General features: G+C 53.9%; 10 protein-coding genes across 10 annotated transcripts; 4 read left to right on the top strand and 6 right to left on the bottom strand.

Moving 5' to 3' along the window:
• Positions 1 to 656: 656 nt before the first annotated feature.
• On the top strand, positions 657 to 2,342 carry N7474_009792 (AGC family serine/threonine-protein kinase; the record flags this gene model as incomplete). Its single annotated transcript, XM_057201202.1, has 1 exon — positions 657 to 2,342. The coding sequence occupies one exon, from the start codon at positions 657 to 659 to the stop codon at positions 2,340 to 2,342; it is 1,686 nt and encodes a 561-aa protein (XP_057049189.1).
• Positions 2,343 to 2,572: 230 nt separating this feature from the next.
• On the bottom strand, positions 2,573 to 3,916 carry N7474_009791 (uncharacterized protein; the record flags this gene model as incomplete). The annotated part of the gene is made up of 1 exon (XM_057201201.1): positions 2,573 to 3,916. One exon carries the CDS (start codon positions 3,914 to 3,916, stop codon positions 2,573 to 2,575), a length of 1,344 nt encoding a protein of 447 aa, XP_057049188.1.
• Positions 3,917 to 4,319: 403 nt separating this feature from the next.
• Positions 4,320 to 5,498, bottom strand: N7474_009790 (ELL-associated factor; the record flags this gene model as incomplete). The annotated part of the gene is made up of 1 exon (XM_057201200.1): positions 4,320 to 5,498. One exon carries the CDS (start codon positions 5,496 to 5,498, stop codon positions 4,320 to 4,322), a length of 1,179 nt encoding a protein of 392 aa, XP_057049187.1.
• A 511-nt stretch (positions 5,499 to 6,009) lies between these two features.
• Positions 6,010 to 7,587, top strand: N7474_009789 (uncharacterized protein; the record flags this gene model as incomplete). The annotated part of the gene is made up of 4 exons (XM_057201199.1): positions 6,010 to 6,277; positions 6,332 to 6,445; positions 6,503 to 6,815; positions 6,870 to 7,587. The coding sequence occupies 4 exons, from the start codon at positions 6,010 to 6,012 to the stop codon at positions 7,585 to 7,587; spliced, it is 1,413 nt and encodes a 470-aa protein (XP_057049186.1).
• An 83-nt stretch (positions 7,588 to 7,670) lies between these two features.
• On the bottom strand, positions 7,671 to 8,783 carry N7474_009788 (uncharacterized protein; the record flags this gene model as incomplete). Its single annotated transcript, XM_057201198.1, has 3 exons — positions 7,671 to 7,794; positions 7,865 to 8,140; positions 8,212 to 8,783. 3 exons carry the CDS (start codon positions 8,781 to 8,783, stop codon positions 7,671 to 7,673), a joined length of 972 nt encoding a protein of 323 aa, XP_057049185.1.
• Positions 8,784 to 9,116: 333 nt separating this feature from the next.
• Positions 9,117 to 10,499, bottom strand: N7474_009787 (Dor1-like family protein; the record flags this gene model as incomplete). The annotated part of the gene is made up of 1 exon (XM_057201197.1): positions 9,117 to 10,499. The coding sequence occupies one exon, from the start codon at positions 10,497 to 10,499 to the stop codon at positions 9,117 to 9,119; it is 1,383 nt and encodes a 460-aa protein (XP_057049184.1).
• Positions 10,500 to 10,735: 236 nt separating this feature from the next.
• N7474_009786 (acid phosphatase DET1) lies at positions 10,736 to 12,610 on the top strand (the record flags this gene model as incomplete). Its single annotated transcript, XM_057201196.1, has 2 exons — positions 10,736 to 10,750; positions 10,808 to 12,610. The coding sequence occupies 2 exons, from the start codon at positions 10,736 to 10,738 to the stop codon at positions 12,608 to 12,610; spliced, it is 1,818 nt and encodes a 605-aa protein (XP_057049183.1).
• A 1,700-nt stretch (positions 12,611 to 14,310) lies between these two features.
• Positions 14,311 to 15,726, bottom strand: N7474_009785 (uncharacterized protein; the record flags this gene model as incomplete). Its single annotated transcript, XM_057201195.1, has 1 exon — positions 14,311 to 15,726. One exon carries the CDS (start codon positions 15,724 to 15,726, stop codon positions 14,311 to 14,313), a length of 1,416 nt encoding a protein of 471 aa, XP_057049182.1.
• A 3,360-nt stretch (positions 15,727 to 19,086) lies between these two features.
• On the bottom strand, positions 19,087 to 22,530 carry N7474_009784 (forkhead domain protein; the record flags this gene model as incomplete). Its single annotated transcript, XM_057201194.1, has 1 exon — positions 19,087 to 22,530. The coding sequence occupies one exon, from the start codon at positions 22,528 to 22,530 to the stop codon at positions 19,087 to 19,089; it is 3,444 nt and encodes a 1,147-aa protein (XP_057049181.1).
• Positions 22,531 to 23,968: 1,438 nt separating this feature from the next.
• Positions 23,969 to 25,307, top strand: N7474_009783 (uncharacterized protein; the record flags this gene model as incomplete). The annotated part of the gene is made up of 3 exons (XM_057201193.1): positions 23,969 to 23,987; positions 24,055 to 24,617; positions 24,687 to 25,307. 3 exons carry the CDS (start codon positions 23,969 to 23,971, stop codon positions 25,305 to 25,307), a joined length of 1,203 nt encoding a protein of 400 aa, XP_057049180.1.
• Positions 25,308 to 25,741: the final 434 nt, after the last annotated feature.

Genomic DNA, 25,741 nt, shown 5'->3' with positions numbered 1-25,741 from the left:
TAATTCCACTGCTACAGTCGTATAGATCATCGGCACGTGAATGCCGTAAACGGACTAGCGCATTTCCCCCCAGATCTTCTTCAGCCGTTCTTCTGTTCCTGCGTCTTTTTTTCCTTTGTTGCTCCCATTCTTCATTCACCGTGCTCTATTCCAAATCTACCCACTTCGAACGATTATCTCCTCTCCTCGCTTCTTCATGTGCCTGTCTGCGCCGCCCTCATCGCTCGCCTTTTCCGTTGCTGGTTCCCTGGCCTCCGCTGTTACAACCACCGCTACCACTTTCTCTACCCGTGCTACGTCCGAGATCCCGAACGTGCCTATCATCGCTCCTCTCCTCTCTCCTCCACCAGTGTTCGACCCCACGGTCAGCGAGGTGAAGTGTGTAGGGGTCCCACGTCCGTCCTGAAGAAGGGCGGACGGTAAAACTACTTGAGGGATTCGCGCGAGTTTGTCAGGAAGAGACCGTGCTGTGAATCTCTCATTTTGAAGTAGGTCCTGAAATTTTTGGAATTTGGGCTACTGTTGGTGGGGGAGATGAGCCCTAAAAAGCTTCGACTGCCCTCCGTCAGCTCCAGTCTACAGAGCCATGCTAACGTACTAGTCTTTGTACGAATAGCTACTGTCAGATAATTGTCTTGTCACCGATATAGAGCATCATGCCTTCTTCGGATACCCACGAGGACCTGTCCGTTGCGGACGTGTTCAGCCCGCAAGCCGATAGCATCCAGCCTTCCATCGACCTTCCAGCCAATCACCACGTTCCCGATGTGCACGGGATGAGCGATCGCGGTGTCTCGCCTCGAAAGATGACCAACGAGCTGCTGGCTAAGCCGCAGCGCCGCAAGAAAAAGAAGAAGCAGGCTGACCTAGCTCGCTCGACCGTACGGGGGTTTACTCCCATGGCATCCGGGGACGAGGATTCGGACTTTTCAGCCACCAGCTCCCGCGCCGCCGATTCGCGGCCTACCACCGCTCTTGGCCAGGCATCTGCGGGCCATGGGGTGAGCGCATTGAAGCTTCAACTCGATTCTCTCAGTCTTTCTGGAAACAACCGTCCCAACGGAGTCGGCTCTAAAACTCCCAGCAACGCGAGTGTCTATTCCGACAGCGACCAGACCGAGGTTCTGACCAGTTACGAAGTTCCTCTGGACCATGACTTTGTCAGTGCCGATGCTGCCGCCCAGGAAAAGTCCGAGCCTGCCGGTGCTGTCGATATGCGCAGCCAGCTGTGCCGGAAGATGACGGCCCATGACTTTGAGCCGCTCCTCTGTCTGGGCAAAGGCTCTTTCGGAACGGTTCTGCTCGTTCGCCATGCCGTCACGGGAAAGCTGTACGCCCAGAAGCAGTTCCGCAAGGCATCTCTCACTGTGCACAAGAAACTCGTGGAGCAGACCAAGACGGAGCGCATGATTCTGGAGAGTGTCAACCGCCACCCGTTCGTGGTCAAGCTGTTCTATGCCTTCCAGGACCACGAGAAGCTCTATCTGATCCTGGAATACGCGCAGGGCGGGGAGTTGTTCACCCATCTTGCCATGGAGCGTATGTTCGATGAAGATGCGGCGGCCTTCTACATGGCGGAGATGGTTCTCGCTCTCGAACACCTGCACCAGAACGTCGGCGTGCTGTACCGCGACCTCAAGCCCGAAAACTGCCTCTTGGATCGACAGGGCCATCTGCTCCTCACAGACTTTGGCCTCAGCAAGATCGCCGTCAGCGACGACGACCGCTGCAACTCTTCCCTCGGAACAATCGAGTACATGGCTCCCGAGGTAATCCAGGCAAAGCCCTACGGCAAAGCCTGCGACTGGTGGTCTCTCGGCGCACTGGGCTATGACCTCTTAACCGGCTCGCCGCCTTTCCGCGCGAACAACCACTCAAAGCTGCAAGAGAAAATCATCAAGCAGAAGCTCGTCCTGCCCTACTTCCTCGGCCCGGACGCCAAAGATCTCCTCACCCGTCTCATGCGCAAGGACCCCGCCAAACGCCTGGGCTACCACATGCCCAAGGACCTGGTGACAATCAAGAAACACCGCTTCTTCCGCAAAATCGACTGGGCTGCCCTCGAGCGTCGCGATCTCGACCCGCCCATTCAACCCGTCGTCACGGACCCTGCTCTCGCGGAGAACTTTTCTGCGGATTTCATCCACCTCCCGCTCAGCCCGACTGTTACCTCGGCCGGCTTCGATGAACTGTATGCTTCTGCGAATGGCCGTGTTTCTTCGTCGTGCGGCGGACCGGACCATCCCCATTCGGGCGAGGGCGATCCCTTTGGCGGATTCAGTTTCGTTGCTTCGAGCAGTCTGCTGGATCATGGACAAGGTGTGATGACTGCGGGTTATTGACTTGTGCTGTTTTGTTTTGTTCTTCTTTCTCGTTTTGCATCTCGAAGCTCGATGTATCAGGCCTGGTGCCAACCGCATACGCAACTTGACTTTTGTTGTTACTTTTGTGTCCCTACATGGCTTTGGAATATAGAATATTCTTTTCTCATTCATTGGTCAACATTATACATTTCGGGATAAGTTGTCCCTTCTAGTCCATCCAGTAGTACGAGTCATCCGTGCTATAAGCCCTAAATCTCACCCTCTTCGCTCCCTCCACCCTCATCATCGACGTCCCCTTTCTGTGGATCTGATCTAATCGAGTCTGCAGGCTGCGCCGTTGCAGGCCGAGAGGGAGCCCCTTCATCAGACGCAATCTCGCCTTCTTCAGGGGTTGTGTCATCTTTTGCGGGTGCGGATGTGGATTTTAAAGGATGTCTCGATAGTGATGTTGCGGATTCCAGTGCTTTCTTTGGAATACGCGGTAGACGAGGTTCGGCGGTGCTGGGTTTTGATTCTTGTCCCGCACCGGGAGAGACTGTTCGCTGGCGTTTCGGCGAACGCTCCCCACCATTCTGGGGAGGTTGTTCGGGGATCCGAGATGGTAAAGACCCCGAGAAAGACTCTGGCTCGCGCGAGCGCTTACGGCCGTTCGAAGGAGCTTCTGCACTACTAGCAGTAGGAGGAGGGTCTTGTGAAAGACGGGTCGGGTCCTGGGGGATCGCGGGGTCGGAGATGGCAAAGTCCGGATACCCCTTGCTAAGGTGTTGGTGGACGCGCTCGTAGATCTGGACAATCAGCCTGCAGGCGCGGATGAGGTCGTCGACGCGGACATCGATGCGGACCCACCAGGGGCGGCCCTCGTCGTCGTCCGGGAAGGCGACGTTGCAGTGTCGCGCGGCCGCGTAAAGCGCCGCTGCGGCGATAACGCGCGGCGGGAACTGGAGACACAGCACTGTGTAGGTTGAGTCGTTGAGGAAGGCGTACGCCGCGTGGCGGAGGGGCCGGTTGTCCTGGACGTTGAAGAAGAGCGAGTAGTCCCACAGGATGCGGTACGGGGACTCGAGTTGCAGATCGAAGCAGAGGACTTCCAGCATGGTGCTCTCGTTCTGGAGGAGGAGATCGCGCCATTTCCAGTAGTCCTTGGACTGCTCGTCGACGATCATGTCGGCCTGCTTGAGCGCGACGCGGCAGCAGGCGATCACGAAGTCCTTCATGCGCCGCATCGTCTCATCTACCTTGAACGCGACGAATAGCGCCACCCCTGCAATCACCTTGGGATGCATCAGGTTCGAGGAACTCTCCGGGTAATGGCCCTGGAGCGAGTAGCGCATGAGGAAGCGGTGCATGAACACCGTGGCGGTCATGGAGGTCTGCGGCGGCATCTTGAGCATCATGCTCACCTGCCAGATAAACTCCACCGCGCGGTGCCGGATGTGGTCCTCCTCGCCGCGGCCGATGTTATCGATGCGCGAGGGCGTGCGCTCCAGCTCTTCGTCTGTGAATAGCCATTTTTGCTGCGCGGCCGCTACCACCGGGTTGGGTAGGCCGGGGATGCGTCGTTTGTGCGGTGCGGGAGATGCGGATGACTCCATTGGTGTGGTAGGGAGGAATTGCTTCGGGGAGGGAAAGACCGTCGGTCAGGCGCAGTGGAAGAAGGCAATAATTAATGCGCGCCTGCGCGCTCCAAGGGGTCGATGCGGGACCTTCTGCTCGCGGGGTTGATTAAGCGTAGCGTGCGCGGGTGTTCATTGCATGTCAACCCCAGGCATTTTCGAAAATTAGACTGGAAGAAGAAGGAGGAGGAGAGCGATGAAAAACAGCCAAGAACGAATGTCGGAAGTACTACGTGATAGGTGTCGGGACGGAACAACCTATCTCCGTACAAGTCTACAGTACAAAGAACGAACGAACATATTCAAGAAGAAGCAGATGAGAGATATAATAGATGCAAGTAAATTATTCCGTGGACGCCGCGCTATTCTTTAATACATGGTATCATTCCTCCTCGCTTACCTCACTTTCGTCATCGCTGGCAACATACTGCCGAGACGCCGACTGGCCATACTGCTGGCTGCGGGCTTCTTCTTCCCTGGCACTTTCTGCAAAGGCCGCCTCCATCTCCGCCGCTAGGGCGTCGTCATCCACTGTTCCATCCCCCTCTCCAGAATTCGAAGGGTTGACAGCATCTCGGGCTGGAGAGGGGAGCCGCAGATCCTCCATGGACTCGTCTCCGTCATGGGAATCGGCCTTGGGGGTATTGTTGGACGAGAAGTAAGCGGGATTGACCTTGAATGCCGGTCGAGAGGGCGGCGGCGATCCCATATCGATAATCAAATCTCCGTCAATGATGATATTTGAATTGGGCGATTGGTCCGCATGCTGGGACGCCTCTGCGTCCGAGGGCGGCGAGCGAGAGTCTTCCGGTTCAAGTTCAGCACGGCGAGATTTTTCAGTGGCTGATTTCGCGGCTGGCTTCTCTGCGCGTTTCTTCTGTTGTCGGAGAGGGTTGGTCTGGGTCTTGGGTCGGGCCATAGGCTTCGGGGCCGACTTGGTAGCCGCCGGCACCTGGGGTGTATCGGCCCTGCTTGCAGATAGTTCGGGAGTGGTGAGGTAAGAAGCAGGCTTGTCATCCTGGGCACGGTCCTTGGGGAGGAAGTGCCGATAGTCGTACGGGTTGCTATCGTCGGCCGGGCCCTCGTCCTCGCTGGTGCTACCCGTGAGCCGGTCGTCTCCCGATGCGTGATCCTCTTCTTGGAATACGCGCAGTTGTTCGTACTGTTCGAGGACCTGGTTTTCTGTCTTGCCCGGAGCGGACCGCAGGTTAAAGTTCAGTTTGGTGGAGACGGGCTCCAAGACAAACACCTTGCGGTCCGAGTCAAAAACCAGCACCAAGTTCCGGTCCGCTGAGGGATCCTCACTGCCTTTGTAGGAGTATGACAGCGTGTTGTCGCCATTTGGTGCTTTGTCTTTTACGACCAGGTCGTAGAGGTCGCGGGATCGTGAGGAGCGGGTGATGTTGGATCGCTGCTGGGGCGTGGCGGACTTGGTCTTGTAGTTGTAGTTGATGTTGACAAGACGACTCTGAGCGCCGGTACTCTCGGCCAGGCGGTCTCCCAGGACAATGGGGTACTCGGCCTGTTTCGTGGGATCGATCATGGTGGTTGGCGCGGCCATGTCTCCGCCTGGGGTGAGCAATGCCGAGCCAGTGTCAGGAAAGGTGAAGGGGGAGGCAATGCGGGTTGGGGCTGAGAAGGTTGGAGGCCTTGGGGGGGCCAGGCGAGCGATGCGCAGGGCGTGATTGATTGAGCGACAGTGTCGACTGGGAGGGTAACACAGAGAGAGGGATGATGACAGTGGAAGTAGTAATAACTTAGGTAAGTCAAGGGAACCAGAGGAACAAAGGCGGAGAGCGGAGAGTCAAATCGCCGCGGCTGCTGATCCCGATTGGTCTGGGCCTGAGTGGATGACTACTGAGTAGTAGTAACTACATCGTAGTTCTGGAATGGCGACCTTGATATTTCATGATCAAGTACTGCACGGAAAGTGTTTAGAGGACGATGAATTAATTAATGATGGCACCGGAAAGAGGTTTACTGGAACTATGGTGACTGGTTAGCTCCGGCTTAACTCCAGCTCACCCTCAAGGCCGTTCGGACCACTTCTTCTGAACTCACCCACTACGAACATGGCCTTCGAGTTCATCGACAACAGTACTACCATCAGCAGGGCTGAGCGCAAGCGCATCCGCAGCCATGTAGCCAAAGGCCGCAACGTGGGGAAGACCATCGTCCGCCCATCCCGAAAGAAGCTTGCAGTCCCCCGGACATTTTCACCCGAGAATAAAGAGAATCAACCGCGAGACAGAGAAATCGAACGTCAAATTGGCGACGGGCTATCTGTTCTCGGGCTACCAGCGCCACCGACTCTGGCGTCCAAACGCCTCGTCCAGAAAGGTGAGTCAAATAAACCAACCAGGTAATCAGTGAAGACACTAACGTCGAACTCAGCCCTAACCTTCTTCTCCGGTCCCCGACATGCCCCAGAGCTAGACAAGGCCCTCGATCCCTATGCTCGCAATCCCGCCACCATCTGGACGCAATTCATCTTCATGGACGAGGCCTGTATGTCCTCAACCATACCCTAAATATCAATCACGACTAACGCTCAAGCACAAACAGACTTCCATTGTGCCATGGCAATGGCCATAACAGCCTTAAACAGCCTGGTAGTGCAATCCGAGGACCCAGCCGACGCAATGCGTCACTTGGCGCTCTCGCTGCGCATGGTGAATCAACGACTCGTATCCCCCCACGACGCCCTCTCAGACACGACCATAGCCGTGGTTATCATGCTGTCTCATTACGAGCGGCATCAGGGTCATATGCGTCAGGGGCAGGTGCATTTTGATGGGCTGCTTCGTATGGTGGAGCTGAGGGGTGGAATTACGTATCTGGCGAAGACCAAACCTAGTATAGCCCTGAAACTGTACATGTAAGGGCCGGGCTTTTTGTGTTTCTGCGGCAATTCGCTGACTTTTGGCCATAGAACCGATCTGGACTATGCTCTCCAACTAGGTATTTCGACGCATTACAGCGTCGATGACATTTCATATGGCATGACCACGCTCTTGGACCGCCAAGATGACCTAGAGCAACACCGCGCCCTATCACCTCCATCTTTACTTCCAGCATCTCTCTTCCATGACTTGGGAACAAACCTCCAAGGCCTCCTGACAGACATGATATCTTTCTCCCGCATAGTCAACGATGCCGTGTCGGGGCTCCGACCTACATTTAGCGGCTACACGATGCATTGCACACTCCTCGTCCTGGGATATCGTCTCGTGGGCATCAGTCCACTAGCCGGTCCCCGACCCGACGACCACCTCGTAGATACTATCCATCTCGGCCTGGCGGCATTCATGGTGACGTTCCTACGAAGACTTGATCGGAAGATTGCGAAGATGCCGCTTTTGTCTAGCGTCGCTCGCACGGCATTGGATAAACTCTATCTTGATGAGAAGGGGGCACAGGAGAATCAGGAGGTCCTGTTGTGGTTCCTTTTCCTTGGTGCGGCGTCGGTTTTTAGGGGCGTGGATCATTCTTCGTGGTTGGTTCTGAAGGCGCGGCAGACGCTGAACGCTTTGGATCTGAGCTCTTGGGGAGATATACAGGAGGTATTGGTTAAATTTCCTTGGGTCCATACGCTTCACGATAAAGCGGGCCGGGAGCTTTGGAATCGATGTTCATTAGCAGAAGTATGACCTTGGTATACGATCGATGCATTCACGGACTATTGACTTGTCTCCTCAAGTAACTGCACCCTAATCCCAAATCTAGAAAAGATTTATTCCAAGATTCTAGCCACGCATCCAGGCTCAACAGACTCAAGTTCACGAGCAACAGCCTCCCAAGCCCACTTCTGCATCTTCTTCCCTTCCTCATCATCCACCCAGTCAGGTACCTTGAACCTTGGAACAAACAGCAATGTCAGCACAAAGAAACCAAGTAAATCAAAAGAGGAGAGAGGTGTGGACATACTCTCTAATTTCGCAGTCATCGAGATAGCACCCATGACTCGCCGCACCGGCAATAGCACCGTGCAGCAGCGTACGGCTTCCTTGCTCAGCAGTGCGCCCACACTCGGCGTGCATCTGCGAGAGCTTGGCGCGAAATTCCGGAGGTGCGTTCCGGGACAGTTCTGTCTTGCACAAGCCTGGGTTGATCAGGTTGATGACGACGCCAGTTTTGGAGACGGGGACCAATGGTGCGAAGTGTCGGACTGCAAAGACTTCAAACAGTTTGGACCCGGAGTATCTAAGGAAGTAGTTAATTAATCAGCATGAAATCCTGTCGGGGTTTATTGGAACGGAAGAAAAAGAACTTACAAGAACTCCACTTGAGACTCAAGGTTGTCCATTTTGGCAATCGGATCATCCGCGACTGTCAGCCACTGCTCCTTAGCGCTGAACCCAGCGCCGCTGGTGACGATGGCAATGTGCGGCTGGATTTCGAGTCGTGCCGCGTCCGCCATCAGCTTCGGGAGCAGCAACACAGCGAGCAGGAGGGTGCCCGTCACATTCACAGTCACGGAAAGTGGGTGTCCCTCAGCCCGCATGTCTGAACCCGCCGCCACGGCAGCGTTCTCGATCACTGCGTCAATGCGTGATAGTGAAGAGATCGCTCGGCTCGCAAAGGCCTTTACAGATGTGTAAGAGGACAGGTCCAGCTCCCACACCTCAGCAATGCCAGCTTTGCCGGTCTCCGCTTCGATGGTCGCCAGAGCGGACTGACCAGCGGCCACATTGCGACAAGCCATGATCACCTTGTCTGAGCCGAGAGAGACAACGTGCTTAGCGGCCTCGTAGCCCAGGCCGACGTTGGCGCCTACCACAATGTAGACTCGTCCCTGGCATAGCTCGGGAGTCAGCACAAGAGGAAGGTCAAGCACCTGCTGCATGTTGAGGTTATTGTTTTTGAAAATGAGGAGAGATCTGGATCTCCGGCAAGGAAAGCAGTAGATATTTATATTTCGAAGCAGGGAGTCCCTGAACAGGACTTTAGCATTAAATCCGCATGGCTCCGTCCGAGTTGGTTCGCAACGAAGGCAATGATGGAGAAGACATCCACTGAGAGACTGATTTCCTAATCTGGAACAACCAATCAGAGGGTGATGTCCTAATGCGGAATAGCGCCATCCAAGTGCTCTTGTTGTTGAGCCTTTCTCATATCATCCTGCTAACCTTGGCGAGGGCTTAAGTTCCGATGTATTAATATCGTCTATAAATTCGTTCTAATGAGACGCCCGCGTCAGTTGCTCCAACCGTCCGGCCAGCGCCCGGTGCTTGCGCATTACCTCCTCCCACTCGTAACCGATTTCCTCCTCGCCGCTCAGCTCGGTCAGGATCATACCAAAATCCCCTCCGAGACGGCCTAAGCTGGCGGCGCAGTACAGCAGTTGGGTGAGAAGGCTCTCTCGCGAGCTCTTATCCCGGACATTGGGGAGATAGGTGCGCATCGTCTCGGTAAGCAGCTGGACTAGGTGCATGGGGAATGTTGCCAGCGCGGGAGGCAAGCGCTGTAAAGGATCATCGGGACGGGCCGGCCGTGACGAGGAAAGCGACTTCGCTTTGGCATCTGCACCCCGCAAGCCCGACCCAGCCAGATCAGACTCGGACTGTTCGGAGCCAAAGATATTCTTGTATAAGGAGACGATCGCGAAGCTCTGCTCGCGGAAGATTTCGATGTAGCGCTTCAAATACCGATCTGTCTGCTGGCCGTCTGACCAGGAAGTTGGCTCTGTATCTTTGCCGTTGGTTCGTCGCTGGGTTTCTTGGTCTGCGAGCTCACGCAGCGGATCAAGTGCTTCGAGGGTCGACACCAAGTTGGCCAGCCTGCAGATCAAGAAGATAGCTCCCAGCGCACCTTCGCTTGTGCCGGCGGCTCCATCGGCTTGAAGAGTCTCTAAATCCGGAGCAACACGCCGCAACCAGCCCACGGTTCGCATGCCAGCTGCGAGACGCAGGTTCTGGGCTCGGAGCCCCGCGATGAGGTTGGTTGTCATCTCTTTCATTGCATCTTCTGCCTGGGCCGCAACGTCTTTGATCAACGGTGAGTCCGGGTAGAGGGTCTGGAGTCGTTTGATATGTGCGTAAAGGTCGAGGGCGGACGAGTAGGTTGTGGAGGAGGAAGCACCGCCGCCGGTGCCGGAGGTTGCTGACGCGGCGGACACGGCCGTTGATAGCAGGGTCGGCAGCTCTAGAATGTCTGATAGTCTGTCGACATTGCGTGCCAGCTGCATGGCTTTCTTCCGTCGATCCAGAGCGGCATTGTCTGCAATCTTGCTGTATTTTGTGGAGAAGCCCACCGCCACCTGGTCGAGTTTAGGCAGCGCATCGCGAAGTTGTTGAGCCTCACGGGTTAATTGAGGGATGGATGAACGTAAGGTAGAAAGGTTATCGGCAGAGGTGATAAATGCCCGGTGCGAGCGGTTGGACAGGGCCTGGAGGGAGAGGAGAGTCGAGTGCGAGGCTTGGGAGAGCGACTGCGGTTCGGTTGTCTGCAGGGCCTGGAGGGACAGTGTAGACAATCGATTGAGATACTGGGTCGTGGTAGCATCAGGCGAACTAGGGCTCTCGAGCTGGGGCACCAGCAGCTCGAAGAGAGAGTCAGCCATGAGGGGTGAATAGAATGTGATCTTGGTAAACGCGGCGTTGTGAATGGAGGACGTCGTGGCCCGTGCACGGCTTCGTCACGTTCTTCTTCAGCCCAGAACAGAACTCTTTCATTCTTTCTGTCACTTCCTATCTTGTCTTGTCTCTATGTCTGTCGTTACCGAGAACTTCCCTTTGGGTTCTCTGTAATTGCTCCTCTCTCTCTATATCTCTTGTTCAGCCAGATGCCACTGTCATTATGGGCAAGCCGCGGGTGAGTGCTGGAGTTCCCCGCTGCAGATCTGAACAATCGCTAACCCACGAACTGCAGATGATTATTCTCGTCCGCCATGGACAATCGGAAGGAAACAAAAACCGCGAGATCCATCAGACAATCCCCGACCATCGTGTGAAGCTCACGCCCGAGGGTCATCGGCAAGCCCAAGAGGCCGGCCGCCGGCTACGCGATCTCCTCCGTCCCGACGACACGCTCCACTTCTTCACTTCTCCCTATCGCCGAACGAGAGAAACTACCGAGGGCATCCTGGAATCTCTGACATCTGATTCGCCGAGCCCCTCGCCTTTTCCGAGACATACCATCAAGGTCTATGAAGAGCCGCGTTTGCGGGAACAAGATTTCGGGAACTTCCAGCCATGTTCAACGGAGATGGAGCGAATGTGGATGGAAAGAGCAGACTATGGACACTTCTTTTACCGTATTGCCAACGGGGAGTCCGCGGCGGATGCCTATGATCGAGTGAGCGGGTTTAACGAATCTCTGTGGCGCCTCTTTGGGGAGCAGGACTTTGCCAGTGTCTGTGTTCTTGTAACGCACGGCCTCATGGCTCGAGTGTTTATGATGAAGTGGTATCATTGGAGTGTGGAGTACTTCGAGGACCTGCGCAACATCAACCACTGCGAGTTTGTGATCATGACCCACGACCCGGAGAGCGGCAAGTATGCGCTTCAGAATAAGCTGCGCACATGGTCCGATTTGCGCCAGGAGAGAGATCGTGAGCGTGCGACTAAAGAGGTTGTTTCGTCTCCCATTACGTTGACAGATCCTACTCCTATCCGAAGGAAATGGGGCGGGTGTCCCGATGGGTGCAATCATATGCCGGCCGATGTCCAACGATCGCTCCGAGCGAAGCTTGTGGGTTCTGTTCGCCATGAAAGTGGTCACCCTCGACATAAACATGTGGATGGCCATGTGCAAAGTCCCGGTCACTCCAAAAGTCATAACCACCACGAAACAGCCCCAGCAGATAGAACATCAGCTGCACCCACCTCCTCAGAGTCCAAGCCATCAAACCCCGTCGGCGATGATCATCCCAATTGGAACGATCTTCCATCCCGAAATCCCGCTCATGCGGATCGACACGCCAATGGCAAACCCCGGCTAACTGTGGAGGCTGGAGATGCCCAAACCGATCCGCAGCTCCGAGACTCCAGCTCCGACAGCCGGCCAACCGCTGCCGCATCGCGTCCCAAACGGCCCACCCTGAACGGATTGCACCGAGATAGCGAAGACCATCTTCTCCATCCGCCGGCGTCATCCTCATCCACAACCTGTCTTAAGCTTGCCCTTCTCCATCTCGGCGGTCGCGATGGAGGCGGATCACTTAGCGGTGCTAACAGTCTTGCCCCATCCGATGACGAAGGCGACGACCACGACCACCATGCACCTGTGTCGAGAGTCGCTAGTCGCGAAATCTCAAGTACCCCGACAGCACCGACGAGCCTGCCTCTCCAATCTCAATCTCAATCTCAGGAGTTTGAGAACGACGGCGACGACGAGATGAGCGGCAACCTCTCCGACAGAGATCATAAAATCCGAACACATCACCACCATCACCACCACCGTGACCAGAACCACAATCATCATCATCATCACCACCACCAGCGCTACCCGTCTTCAAACCTCTCCCAGGGCGAGCACCGGATGGCCAACATCTTAGGTGACGGAGATAGCGCCTCCACCCAAGAAGAGACCCCAGGCCAAACTGGACATCAACAGGAGGATAGTAGTGCACAAACGCAGCCTAGTTCTAGCGACTGGCACGATGTTGAGAAGGAATCATCTCTGGATCAACAGCAGCAAGAGGACCAGAGTATTCAGGGGAGCGTCTATTGAAGGATGTCCCCATTATCTCTATATCCATTCCCTACTTAGTGATACTGTCTCTCTCGCTGACGACCCGCAACGACAAGTCCAACGACCACGACACCCCATGAGTGATGCGTTCCGCCTACATACAGGTTATTTTCCACATCTATATACCCTAACCTTCACTATATTTTGTCATTTTCCCGTGGTTAGTCCTGTATCTCGGTAGCATGTTCGGTCTGCCTCTGTTCCTGAATTATGCCATAATTACATGTTCATGCCAATCGCAATCAGGACTATCCATGTACTCGTTCGTCCCTAGGAAGCAGATATAACTGCGAAAGTGTTAGACCTGCCTGATAATCGGTCGTATTCCAAGCTCTCAACGATACCCCATTCTTCAAACATAGCAAGAACGAAGTCCCTTCCTTCTACAGAAATCTCTACCGATCTACACTGGAGACAAGTTCAAGAAGAGACAAAGGACGAGCTCGTCGCTTTGGTTTTGTTTGTTCATGCTCTTCAATAAAAAAAAAAGTATTCCCAGACAAACATCCCCACACACGGTTGATCCATGTTGACCAATTCCAAGGAGACCGAGGAATCCAAGCACGGCGTGCGTGGGCTGCTGGATACTAGAAAAAGGAGATGAGAGAAGATGGATATAGACTACATACAGACCGCGGCCCTCGAGGACCAGACGGATCAGGATGCAATTGCTGCGAACACAGGGCAAGCATAACAAGAAAGCACCATCGAAGGATGAAATAACTCGAATCCAATTCCAACCATGGAAAGAAAGAAGGATAGAGATGATTGAAGACGAATGCTTAGGAAGGGACCATCGGAATGGAACGGTAGGTAGACGGCGTCATCAAGGTGATTTTGATGATCTTGGGATGGGAAAAAAAAAAAAAGTTTTGAATGGTATGGAGAGACAAAGTGTTGGAAAAAAGAAGTCGTTCAAGAAGAATCCGAAGTGACGAGAAGGAATGAGAAGCGAAGTATTAACGCCAGAACACACGTTGGGTTGTTGTTAGCGTGAAGGGTAATGGGAATAATATACCGACATGAGAAGAAACAAAAAGACGTGCAGGAAAGCAATCTATGGGGTAGTCACCGCCAAACACAAAATGCCAAGCAAAAGGGAAAAAGAGAGGAAAGAGAAAATAAACTGAAGATATGAACCGAAGTCATGGGTAATCAACAAGAGGTCAGAATTTGTGGGCTTTGAATCGTTATCGTCGTGACTGCGGCTCCGGCAATTCGTTGGAACAAAATTCACCGAGCCACACAGGTGACACCATGCCAGAAACACATGTTCCCAGAGAAGCATGGGCGAGCCTGTGTGCGCATCGTGGATCGACCGGAGCATGCCAATGTCGCTGCGGGAGCGTTGTTTTCCTCTTTTTTTGGTGATTTTTGGAGAATTTTCGCTTTGTCGACAACAACCAGCAGGCGCAGAACAAGGTACTTTTTTTCGCGGGGTGACGCGATATGCCGGTTGCTCGAAAGCGAGTAGTGGCAGCAAGAAGGTCAAGAAACAAGGGTGGGCATCGAATCAGATGAAGCAAAAAGAAACGGTATCATCGAACAGGAAAATTCATGCAAGTCGCCAAACGTCGCAAAGAATTCTAAAAACACTCGAGACTTGGTGACCCAAAGTCTCAGAAAGACAAAAAAAGACTTTAAGTGCTGTCTCGTCCAGAATCATGAGTTAAAACGAGTTAACCAGCAAGGATGGGTTGCAGGGAGGGGAAGGCATTGTTGCACATGTAGTTCTCTACATGCTTGGCACAATACATGCAACCGCACGAGGAACCGTGACCTGTCCACACGCTCTGCGCAAAGGGCAGACCATATGCGGGAGTATGATGGTAGGACGGAGGTTGCGACCGGGGAGCAGACGGCGGTATGTACTGCGGCGGGGGCGCAATCCAGGCCCGCGAGTACGGCGGCGGCGGGTTCGAATACGCCCAGGGCCCAACTGAATAGTAGTCGGGGGTGTTGGGTCCACTGTGGGGGGCGGACGGGGGCGAGTACTCGGACGCGGTCGGGTTGAGCCAAGAATTCTCCAAGTGCAAACTGCGCTGGTACTGCAGCGGGATGGGTCCCTCAGGGGACATCAGAGGCTTGGTGGCGCCTTGGTTGCTGCGGACGATGTTGGTGTCCAGAGGCGCCAGGGTCTGACGAGACTCTTGAGCCCGAGCATTCGCCTTCGCGCGCCAGGTATCCCAGTGAGCGCGCCACGAGGCAAAGCCATCCTGCTGGTCGTAAATGCGGTCGTGGATCTTCCAATCGAACGCGAAGAGCCATTCCAGCTCCATGCTGTTCAGCTCCGCAACGGGAATGTTGCTAACTTCCGCCCACGACTTGTTCTGGAAGGTGTTGTCGTCAAGGAACTTGCTGCCCAACAGCAGAGCCACGGTCAACATACGGTAGACCTGGCCATTGCCGGAGAAGAAGACTCGTTGGCCAGAGAGCATGCGCATCCGGCTGGACAAGTAGAAGAGACCCAGCAGGATTGTCGAGCTTGGCAGGCGGGTCGAAGACAAAATCTGGTAGACGTATTTCCGAAACTGAGGGGGCACCGAAGATCCTGGGTAGATGCTTCGCGCGAAGTCAATATCTGCAAGGTTGATCTTGGTCTTGTACAAATCATACATTCCCTGGGCCATTTCCGCCACAAAGTCGGACATGCGATCCATCTCGTAATCCAGGTGGGCGGCGACACCTCCGGTAGCTTTCTCGTCCTTGCGGGGCTGTTCAGCAGCAGGGTGCTGCTGCTGCATCGCGGCGATTTCCGAGCGGCGGTACTGTGGCGGGATCGCGCTGTCCATGGGGGGAAGCTGGGTGTTGGTTCGGATGGGCGGGAGCGTGGTCGCCATGGTGCCGAACATTGGCTGCTGGCCCATGGTGCGCAGATCCTGGCTGGCTCGCATCGGGTGCAGGTTCATCGAAGCGGGTTTCGCATAGCACAGAGACTGCGAGTACTGCTCGATGAATTCGGAACCGCTCTGGTGGTAGCGATGCGGAAAGCCCGCGTGGCCTACCTGGTAGAACGGAGCGTTGTCCATGCGGCCGCTGTTGACGTGGGGAGGGGTGGGAGGCAGGCCGTGGCCTGGAGCGTAGAAGGACGGCATCTCAAAGGGGTGAGGTAAGAGACACCAGATCAGGACGGGGAAGGGCAGACAAGTCTGGCCAAGGACACACAAGAGTCAGCAAAAGACAACCCTCTCTGGAAGAGGACGCGAAGTGTGATGAAACCGAAGGACGAACCGTCTACCGTTCCGCAGTGCCCTGAGCCTGGAGGGAGGTGAGGGCGCAGCTCAGCGAGCGCGTCGCTCTGTTGTGGTCGTAGGGAACGTCTCTAGTTGAATGACATTGAGGAATATTCAACCACCTGAATGGATAGAAGACAAGAGAAAAAAGAGAGAGCGAAGGAGTGTAGGGCGTGGTGACAATAGATGATTGACGCCAGGTCGGTACTCGGGTTGGGCCGAATTTGCTGTCGCTTTTCCAGGTCCAAGAAAATGGATTTAAGAGCAAGCCAGAATGCAGAATCGAAGCGACTCAAACCACCGGGAGTGAGAAATCCTCGATGCGCCCCAAAAAGGTTTTTCTTTCTTGGTGGATGACGCGCGGGAGGCGACGGGCCACTGGTCTGTTTTGGGGGGAAGGGGGGACTTTTTTCAGTTCCTCGCGTGGAGGCTGGCAACGACACTTAGTGAAAAGCTCGTTGGTGTGGGAGGAGTCGAGGTTGTTGGAGAGGGTTAGAGCAGCGAAGAAAGATGGGGAGAGAGAAAGGTGGAAGAGAGGAAGGGGAAAAAAGGGAGGAAGAGGAGGGTGAAGAATAGGGAAAGAAAGGGAAGGGAAGGCGAGGGCCGTTCGTTCGGGGCTGAGTGTGGTGTGGTGTGGGCGACAGGCGAGAGTGGGTGTGGGTAAGATTACGGTCATCAATACCAGGAGGGCCTCGATCATCCTCTGTTCATCCCCTTTGATTTTCGTCCCGCGGGGCAAAAATACACCACACACAATTTGTGTTTCGCACTAATTACGATTGACAGTCGCCCCCGTCTGTTTCGGCAATCCATGTCTGCTAGCTAATAATAATGATCCCTTGGAAATTACTATGGATTCTTGTATTATTCTCGTCTCCCTGTGACCCCCTCCCAACTGTCTGACGCCGTGGCGAGAGTGATGATGTATGGTACGGAAACCCGAAATACTACGGCTACGACCTGGACTCTAGGCAAATCCGGTGATGCAACGCCCGTGTCACTGGTTCTGACAACTGGAACGGCACTACGCTTCAAATAGGAAAGGACGGGAGGGCGAAAAACCAAAAGGAAAAAAAAAGAACGGACTCGTGCGGCCCCACTGCGAACTGGCCGTTTTCCATACAATTAGACTCCCGTGCTTCACCGGGCAACACGACTCGCATAATAATAATACTGTAATGCCCTAAGAAAAATGGAGACGAAAAACGGAGCAGTCGGAAGACAGTTAGTTTAGCAGGTCAGCTGGTTCGTCTGACATACGATTGTGGTCAAGCCCCATACTTGCACATTCCACCCGTTGCTCGGCCTACCACCCGACTGCTGCAGAACTCCTCGAACACCCCAAATAGAACATAACATGCTAGACCGGTCGCACCTCCTAGCATATAGAGACAGACCCAAATAATAATCTATCAATCAATAGGTTACTGCAGCTGCACACCCGCAGTCACTACTAGAACAGCCGCACGCACACCCGCTCAGATCACACGCCCGCCCGTCCGTCCAACCTCGCAAGGGCCCCCTTCTGCCCGGATGAACCCAACTCACCGACTTTGACTCGTCCAGCCCAATAATAATAGTGTGACAGGACCACGCACACACACACAGCCCTCTGACTCATTCACTGACCGGACGTTAGTTACAGGCAGACAAGAAAACGTGGACCTCGAGCGGATCCCTGCAGTGAGCCTAATAGCGTCATGCCGCATGGCTGGAGACGAGAGAGGGGAACAGGACTGATTAATAATTCCATATTATTCTCGGATGATGACGGTTCTCCTTCTAGAACACTCGTGCTTGTCCTGCAAGTAGTTAGTTCGGTTCCCTCCCAAAATACCGCGTTGGGGTATTCCGCCCGGAAATATATATTCACCTACCAAAGTAGCGTACTTGCATGAACTAATTTAGTAGGCCACCACTGCGATGGAAACCCACTAAACTAAAGAAGACCCGGCTACAGTCGGACATGTTCTGCTTCTACGACAGTCCCGGGAAACTGCAGATGCGCCCAAGCTAAATCAATTTTCCTCTGGTGAAACCAACCCCCCCTCCCCTTTTGACCCCGGAGCCGACCCCGCCAGACCTAGGGAAAATCCGGGACATCAAAGGGGCACGTACCCAATGGCGGGGGAAATGAAAGCATCGACGTTAAGACGGATCGGCTCGGATGTTTCTTGCCGTCATAAATTGGATATTGGTGTAGGTTTGGGCCTTGCCACCCGCACCCGACTGGTGTATAGGATGTAGCTTCCTTCCTCCCAAAATGCCTCGCTGGTTAGAGTATTGTTCTCCCGCCGGAATCCCAGAAAATACGAAACGGTCTCTTATTTCTCCGCAGGCCTTTTGTTTGTATTCTTTCCATGGTGCCACTACTCTATACGACCCAAACCATAGCATGGCTGTCGATATCCATTCTACGACAGGACCATCGCGAGATTTGAGGGACCTCGATTTCTCTATTTCTCGACCACGATATATATAGAGAGCAAGGTGAGAATATGAGTAATATGATCAGGTGCAGCAGAGGGTAATAGACCTTTGTCGTCGTTATGTGTTTACAGCGGTCATGTGCTTTGGATTAAACTAGACACTTTTGGACTATAGGGCTCTGGAAGCCACTATTTTCTCCGAGTAGACGTTTTTGTTTGAACATCTATCTATTTCACCAGGAGAGTCGCTGCGGATATTTACTTTTCTGCAGTACATAACTTGGATATGTTGTAGGAATCGACCTAGATTCACTGATGTATAGCACGCACATCCAAACGAACAGGAAGGATCCCGTGAAATTGGTTGGGCTTGGTATTTCTATCATGCTAAGCTTTTGATTTTTGATTTTGCGACAGGCCAGGTAAGGCACAAGAAAAGGGGAATGCACTAATAATAAATGCAAACCTCCGGACCCAATCGCATCGGCGAGGCAACAAGAGAATCAACAAGAAACACAACAGCCTGCCAGCCAGGTAACAGAGGGATATCATTAAGACTCAAATTCCCGCAGAGGGAGGGGAACAAACAGACACGGGGGGATTAACAAACACATGTACTCGTATACTCGATAAGTCGTCAGGGAAGAAAGGAAGGAAGCGGAGGTAAAAGCAGCCTAGCCCCTTCCATCACCACCAAAGAGATCCAGCTCCAGCTCCAATTCCAATCCAACTCCGCAACTCAACCCGAGAGTAAAAAAAGGTCGTAAATCGTGAGAGAGGCTGGGTCACCACGTCACTCGTCTTTCAAGCTGCCCACCAGATTGCGAAGCACGTCCATGATAACAGCCTCGTCTTTGGGCTCGCCGCCGGGGAACGAACTCTCCGTGGCATCGCCCAAAACGCGTGCACGCGCACTCCGGAGGACCTCTCGGATGTAGTTCTTATCCTCGTAGTCCTCCATAAGTACGTTTTCGAAGTCGTCGATTGCCTTGTTTGCTCGCTCGGTGAATGAGGATGATTCTGAGGGCCCGGCTGGCGCTGGGCTGGGCTGCACAGAACGCGGCTGCGGCGGCTGGTGCTGCTGTGGTCGAGGCTGGGCTGAAGGCAAACCGGATGGGATGTGCTGTCGCGGTTGCTGTTGCTGCGGTTGCGGCTGCTGCTGTGATGGGGGTGGCGCCTGTTGGTGGGGTGGATGAGAGGATTGTCGCTGGGCTGGCTGTTGATGCTGAGGTTGGAATGGAAGACCGGCGGGCGGAGGGTAGGTCTGAGGTGGTGGTTTGGCATGCGGTGGCGGCTGCTGCTGCTGCGAAGGAGGCTTTTGTTGTGAGGGATAAGGGGACTGCTGCTGCGACGGACCCTGGGCCGGCCGTGGCGTCTGCGACTGCCGGGGTGGAGCTGCCTGCGGAGGAGGATCGGCGGCGTAGGGAGAGGTGTACGTTGAAGGGATGGTCTTCGCAAAGGCAGCCGGCAGGTTGCTGCGGATAGGATTCGGAATGGGAAAAGATGCAGGAGTCGGGGCAGGAGCTGTAGCCGGAGCTGGAACTGGAACCGGAGACGGGGATGGGCCTGCGGCTGTAGCAGCAGGTGGCTTCGCCGGCGGATGGTATGGACTGGAGTGTTGAGGAGGGGCTGCTGCCGCTGCAGCAGGAGGAGGGAACGGATTGGAAGGCATGGACGGGAATTGGAACTGTTGATGTTGATGTTGATGCTGACTGGGCGTCGAGGCTTGCGCGTTCGGATACGAGTGACCCATAGGAGGCATGTACTGCTGGGGAGGAGGGCCAGCCGGAGGTTGAGATGACTGCGGCGGCGGCGCAGGCGGCGGTGATGGACGCCGCTTTTTCTCCTTCTCAACCGAGGCACCAGGCCGGAGCTGCCACGACCATCCCTTGCCATCTCGCTCTGCATGCATGAACAGATGACCGTTGCCGTTGAGGTTGTGCCGCACACTGGATGTCCAGCCCTCCGTCTCACACTTGAAGCGGAAGTACGGGTACTTCAGCTTGAGTGCGCGATAGATCTGTTTCAGCGTCATTGGCGTTCCTGCTTCCGTCAGAGCATCGAAAATGAGAACGGCGTAGTTGTAAGGAGGCTTTGCCAAATCTTCTGGAGTGTAGGCAGACTCGGGAGGATAGTTCGGCGATGGAGACCGGGAAGGCTTGCGCTTCTTAACAGGCGGAGGCTTGACCGGCGGTTCAGGCTGCTGCTCTGCTTGTCCACCCTCGGTCGAGGGGAGAGGGTAATCCATGGGCGTGCCATCACCCTTCTTCCGCTTGTTATACTTCCGTTTCTCGGCAGGTTTGGATGCAGGCGGCGACTCGGCGCCAACAGACTCCTTGGTGGTTGTCTTTCCAGCTTTGGTGGGTCGAACTACCGCCGGCGCCGGAGGTGTAACGCCGCCGTTGGCCTCGCGTTTGGCAGCTATCTTCTGTTCTCTTGCCAGCTCTGCACGTTCGCGCTTGGACATGATCCCATCCTTGGGAGGTCGACCAGGACCGCGCCGGCGGGCGGGCTGTTGGTCATTATCGCCCTCGATGGATTTCACCGCTTTTGTGGAATCAGAATCCTTGTTCTTTAGGACGATTTTCGTGGTCTTGGAATCCTTGGGTTCCGCGCTGTCGCTGGCAGCAATCTCCAGGTCATCGAGTTCGTGCTCGGCATCGACCGAACCACTATCCGCTTCCTCTTCTTCCGCTGCTTGCTCTTCCATCCGATCGGCTCCTGTTTCACCGATGGGGACGTCCGGTAACAAGAATCGGATGCGCACGCCTCCGATCTGAACATAGTCACCGCTGTGTAACGGGCGCACTTGACCCGGAGAGAGCCAGTCGGCTCCAATAAACGCTCCATTTCGTCCCATGACTTCCATTTCAAAAAGGTTGCGATCAAAGTTGTAAGCAATGCGTACATGTCTTCGGGAGATACCCCGGTGACCTGCGGCGCTGCCGTCAATCGTGGTCGGGGGGTGGATGGGGATGGTGGGACAGGAGTCTGGGGACGGAAGCAAAGCCAGCGTATCGACAGGCTTTGCGTCACCATTGCCCTCCTGTAAAGACTGCATCGCAAGCGCATTATAGTCGGTAACTGTGGTGGTAGTTGGCTGTTGTAATTGAGTCGGGTTCGCGTGGGTGGGCACAGCAGACCCATCATATGAGGATTTTGATGATCGTCGGCTGAGATTCAAGTTGGCTGGGAGGTTCGGAGGAATATCAGGATCGAAACCCATAATGCCTCCACGGTCACTCACTACACTGCCCATCATGGCAGCGCTCTCTTCCTGCTTGACACGGTTCGGGGTGTGCGAGGTGTTCCCGCCACTGGAACTCTTTGCCCGAGAACTCCTCACGGCTTGCCGATACTGGACCTCTCGCTGGTGCGCAGCACGCGCGGCTCGTACATCTCGACCGAGAATAAACGAGTAGGTATTGACATAAAAATGCCCATCATCAAACTCCAACTTGGCAAACGCTTGGATCCGAGGTTCCGATCCCGCCGTAGATGCAGTCCCATCTTGGTATCCCAGAGCCGACAGATCAGCGCTTTGAGAAAGATAAGCGGCCGTAAGCATCTCGTTCTGCTGGAGGGCCTCGAAGGCGTTTTTCGGGGCTGCCGTGAAATCCAAGGGCGGTAGAAGTGAGGGTTGCTCGAGGTTCGACTTGGGAACTAGTGGATCGGAGATGCTATTTGTTGCATCCGATGCATGTCGCCCATTTTCTTGTCCCATGCCCGACCCGGAGAAGATATCGCCAACGGTTGGCCCATTCGACAGATCCTGCAGCCGCGTTGACACTGAGGCTAGATCGGTCGGCGCAGCGGTTGAGTCGCCATCTAAGTCCTCCATCTTCACATGTGAGGTACTGCCGTGGCGCTGGTGTTGCGCTGCAGCATTCTGGCTAGGTGCAGCATTCGACTGGTTGCCGAGGAGTTGAGCGAGCAGGGCGCTGGCGGCAGATTGCGTATTGGTGTCCCTTTCGGTGGAAAAAGTGTGCTCGGATGGTTCTGATTTTATTCCGGTCATGTCCATTGTGGAAAGGCCGTGGGGGACGGCGGCCGAGGAGACAGGAGAGTTCTGCATGTCGCGGATTGCGGAGTCGCCGGTGGTAGTAGGAGGTGGTGGCGTTGGAGTCTTTCGCGGGGCGTCATTGGACTGCGAGCCATAATCGTATATGGGCGCTTCCGGACCTGGATCAGGCGGTCGATGGCCCACGGCTGGCGCAGTCATGGTCTGCGACGACATGGCTGGGGGAAGCGAGGGAGAAGAAGAACAGAAGCTGAAGTTCTCGTTGGGGCGGGCGGTGAGAGGCGGATGCCTGGTCTGTCAGGCTATACTCATTGTTTCTGAGTCTTCATCCTCGATTTTTGGGGCTGCTGATGAAACTATCAACTAGAATTTTGATTCATGTGTAGTCGCTGCTTTCTCTGCAGGCGACGATGGTGTTTTCACAGTACTTACTCCCCCTTTTGCTCCCCTCGGCCCATCCGCTGGCCTCCCAGTCAAATTTTCTCTCCCGCCCCGCCCAATAATCCTCTCCGGCTGCCTCCTCCGATCCACTTGGAGTGCCTGGTTCCTATTGGGCTTTACTCCTCGATCTGCACGGACAATCCACTCCAGTGTCTGCACCAAACCTGCGATTGATGATTGATCTTTCAGTCTGACGGCTGGCCTCTGCACCAATCTATGCCTTCTATATATTGAACTTCATATAACAGGGAGGGTTTTCACCAAGGGCATCCGGCGCTAATTAGTTAGTACTCGCTGAATGCTTGTCCAAACGGGTCTTGCGAGTGGAGTCTACCCCTCTTGGAGTACATATTTAGGCATTCGAGGCTCGGAATCATAACCGGAGATCAACAAAATAGCTCTACAAAAGAAAAAGATACAAAAAGATAGCAGAATATTACACGGTAAGTCGAGCCCCGAAAATGGCTACCTTGGACGCCATATTTACGTTGTAGCGATGCTGGCGCTGCCTGGAGTGTACCTCGTCAAAATGACTCGACTTGTTTGGATCCTGGAACTACTCCTATAGAGAATTGGAATGTTCTCAGCGTATAGATAAATTAATGTTCTATAACATACTAAAATGATATGTTAACCAGACGAGTATTACTGATTCTAGCCCGTTTTAGAAGGCGATCCAACTGGGCTTAGACCCACTTTTCCCTCCTGAATCAAGAACGAAACCCTGATTCGACTGGAGCCCATCCTAACCATAGAACATGTAGGTTCGCGCACCATGTCTTCGATCGGAGCACAACCATTTTAAGAATATTTACCTACATCTTAGTCATTCAATTCCCACGTTTTATAACCACGTGACCCCGTGAGTGACTTCATCACTCCGGATAACTAACTTCGTTAACAGATGTTGTATCCACCCACACACTGTCTGAGACGGTATATATAATTTGCCGACACTCATATAATACTTTCTCCGCTCTTGAACTCGAGCCTGGCACCGTTCGACATTTAGGCCGCGTTGTTCTATCTCCAACGTCATGAGTGCCTTATCATTCATGCTATCGCGCTCCTATTTTCACTATTAGGTTCGTGCTTCGCACGCTGTTTAACTTACCACTTAATCTACTTATAGCTCTGTCAAATAATAACCAGCATTTCTAATAGATCCCAGGAGAATTCTTTCAACTGTGGCAATACTCTTGATACAGGACTAATGTTTGGGCGTATCCCGGGTAGGTCCAAAAGTTCTAGCCCTAACCTTTGCCATGCCAATTTTTGTGAAGTTATTAATATCTACAGCCGACCAGCAACTCCAGTCCCATAATGATCCATCGGGCTCTAACCCGGCGACATCCCCTGCCGGGTCGAGCATCATCGATCCTTTACCCCCGTTACAACGAAGAGGATTAATTGCAGTTTCGTCTCTCGCCTCTATTTCATTAGTTACGACCTTTCTACTTCTGCTTTTCCTCACCTATCGGTTGATTTTTTGGCGCAGATACTATCGACGATATTACGGTCACAACCAATACGTCGTCCTCGTATACAACCTGGCGCTCGCAGATTTCTTACAGGCCCTCGGGTTTCTCGTTAGTCTACGCTGGATTACCACCAACTCCATTCATGCATCCGATGCATTATGCTTTCTTCAGGGCGCTTGGCTTCAGATTGGGAATCCTATGAGTGGGATGTTTGTGCTTGCCATTGCCCTATATACCTTCCTGCGTATCACCATGGGCTATCAGCTTAGTCACCGGATGTTTGTGATTACGGTCGTCAGTTTGTGGGTGTTTGGCGTGGTGATGGTCATCATTCCAATAGCAGCCGTTGGTCGTTATGTCTGGTTCCCTGCAGTCGCATGGGTGAGTTGAATTATTGACCATTCCCGGATTGACTTTAGTAGGCTTGGCTAAGCTCTTTCTTCCTGCTAGTGTTGGATTACAACTAAGCACCCAGCGTTGCGGCTGTGGACACACTACTTCTGGATCTTTGCCGCGCAGTTCTTCGCGGTCCTGCTCTATGCTATCATTTTTATTCGGCTTCAGCGCCGAATCGCCGAATGTGTGAGCCTTGGAGGACGCAACACAAACAGTCTTCGCCGCCTAAAGCGGGTCGTTGGCTACATGGTGATATACCCAGTCGTTTTTGTTTCCTTGACATTACCTCTCGCTGTTGGAAGGATGGCGTCTGCGAGTGGCCACACTCCCAGCGTTACATACTTCTGTGTTGCAGGGTCCCTCATGACGTTGTCCGGTCTGTGCGATACACTCTTGTATACCTTGAACAGGTGGGATTTGGTCCTAAATGCGGCAACTCCCACTTCATCCGGACGATTGTCTGTCACGGAGAGAAAAAATTCCCTTATGGGTAACATGTGGTCTCAGGTCATACACAAGCTGTGCTCCAAATCTAGTGGCAGACCGGCTTTGCAACGCAGCTCTACGAACGAAGGCATCCTAATCAATCAGGTTGACCGCCTGGAAGTGAGCCAAGTGCTTGAGGAGACCACAATTGACATAACATACGAGCCAGTGCATCCAATGGGCGTTTGAATATTCAATAGCAGACCGGATATGGATGGAACGGTAACTCAACAAAAGCGGGCTCTTGATCGTGCAAAGTGTGTTGAGTTCTGAGAAAGGCACGGGTGTACAGTGAAATCGATTTTGCTAAACGACCCCCCTCCCCGCAGAGAGAACAAGCGGGAGGAAGATAAAGAGAGGGAGCTGCCAAGAGGTGCTACACAACCTATGTGACCTTGTTCTCCGCCGGCTTACCAAATCCGAGGCTACGGACGAGACACTCTTCGTTATCCACATCCTCAAAGACCGTAGCCACAACGAACACAATAAGCGCGTCTACGCGCAAAGAAATCCGTCGTCCATATGTTGGCGGACTACCCGAAGCTGAGAGTCGGGGTACTATAAAGGATATCGCAAACATCTGTACTGAAAATAATTATCAAGTGGTACAAATTCAAATCCCA

The sequence above is a fragment of the Penicillium riverlandense genome (assembly GCF_028828495.1).
Source record: "Penicillium riverlandense strain IBT 135883 chromosome Unknown utg000008l_segment0_segment0, whole genome shotgun sequence".
In the NCBI taxonomy this organism is placed as follows: domain Eukaryota; kingdom Fungi; phylum Ascomycota; class Eurotiomycetes; order Eurotiales; family Aspergillaceae; genus Penicillium; species Penicillium riverlandense.
This window is presented reverse-complemented; position numbering and strand designations above follow the sequence as displayed.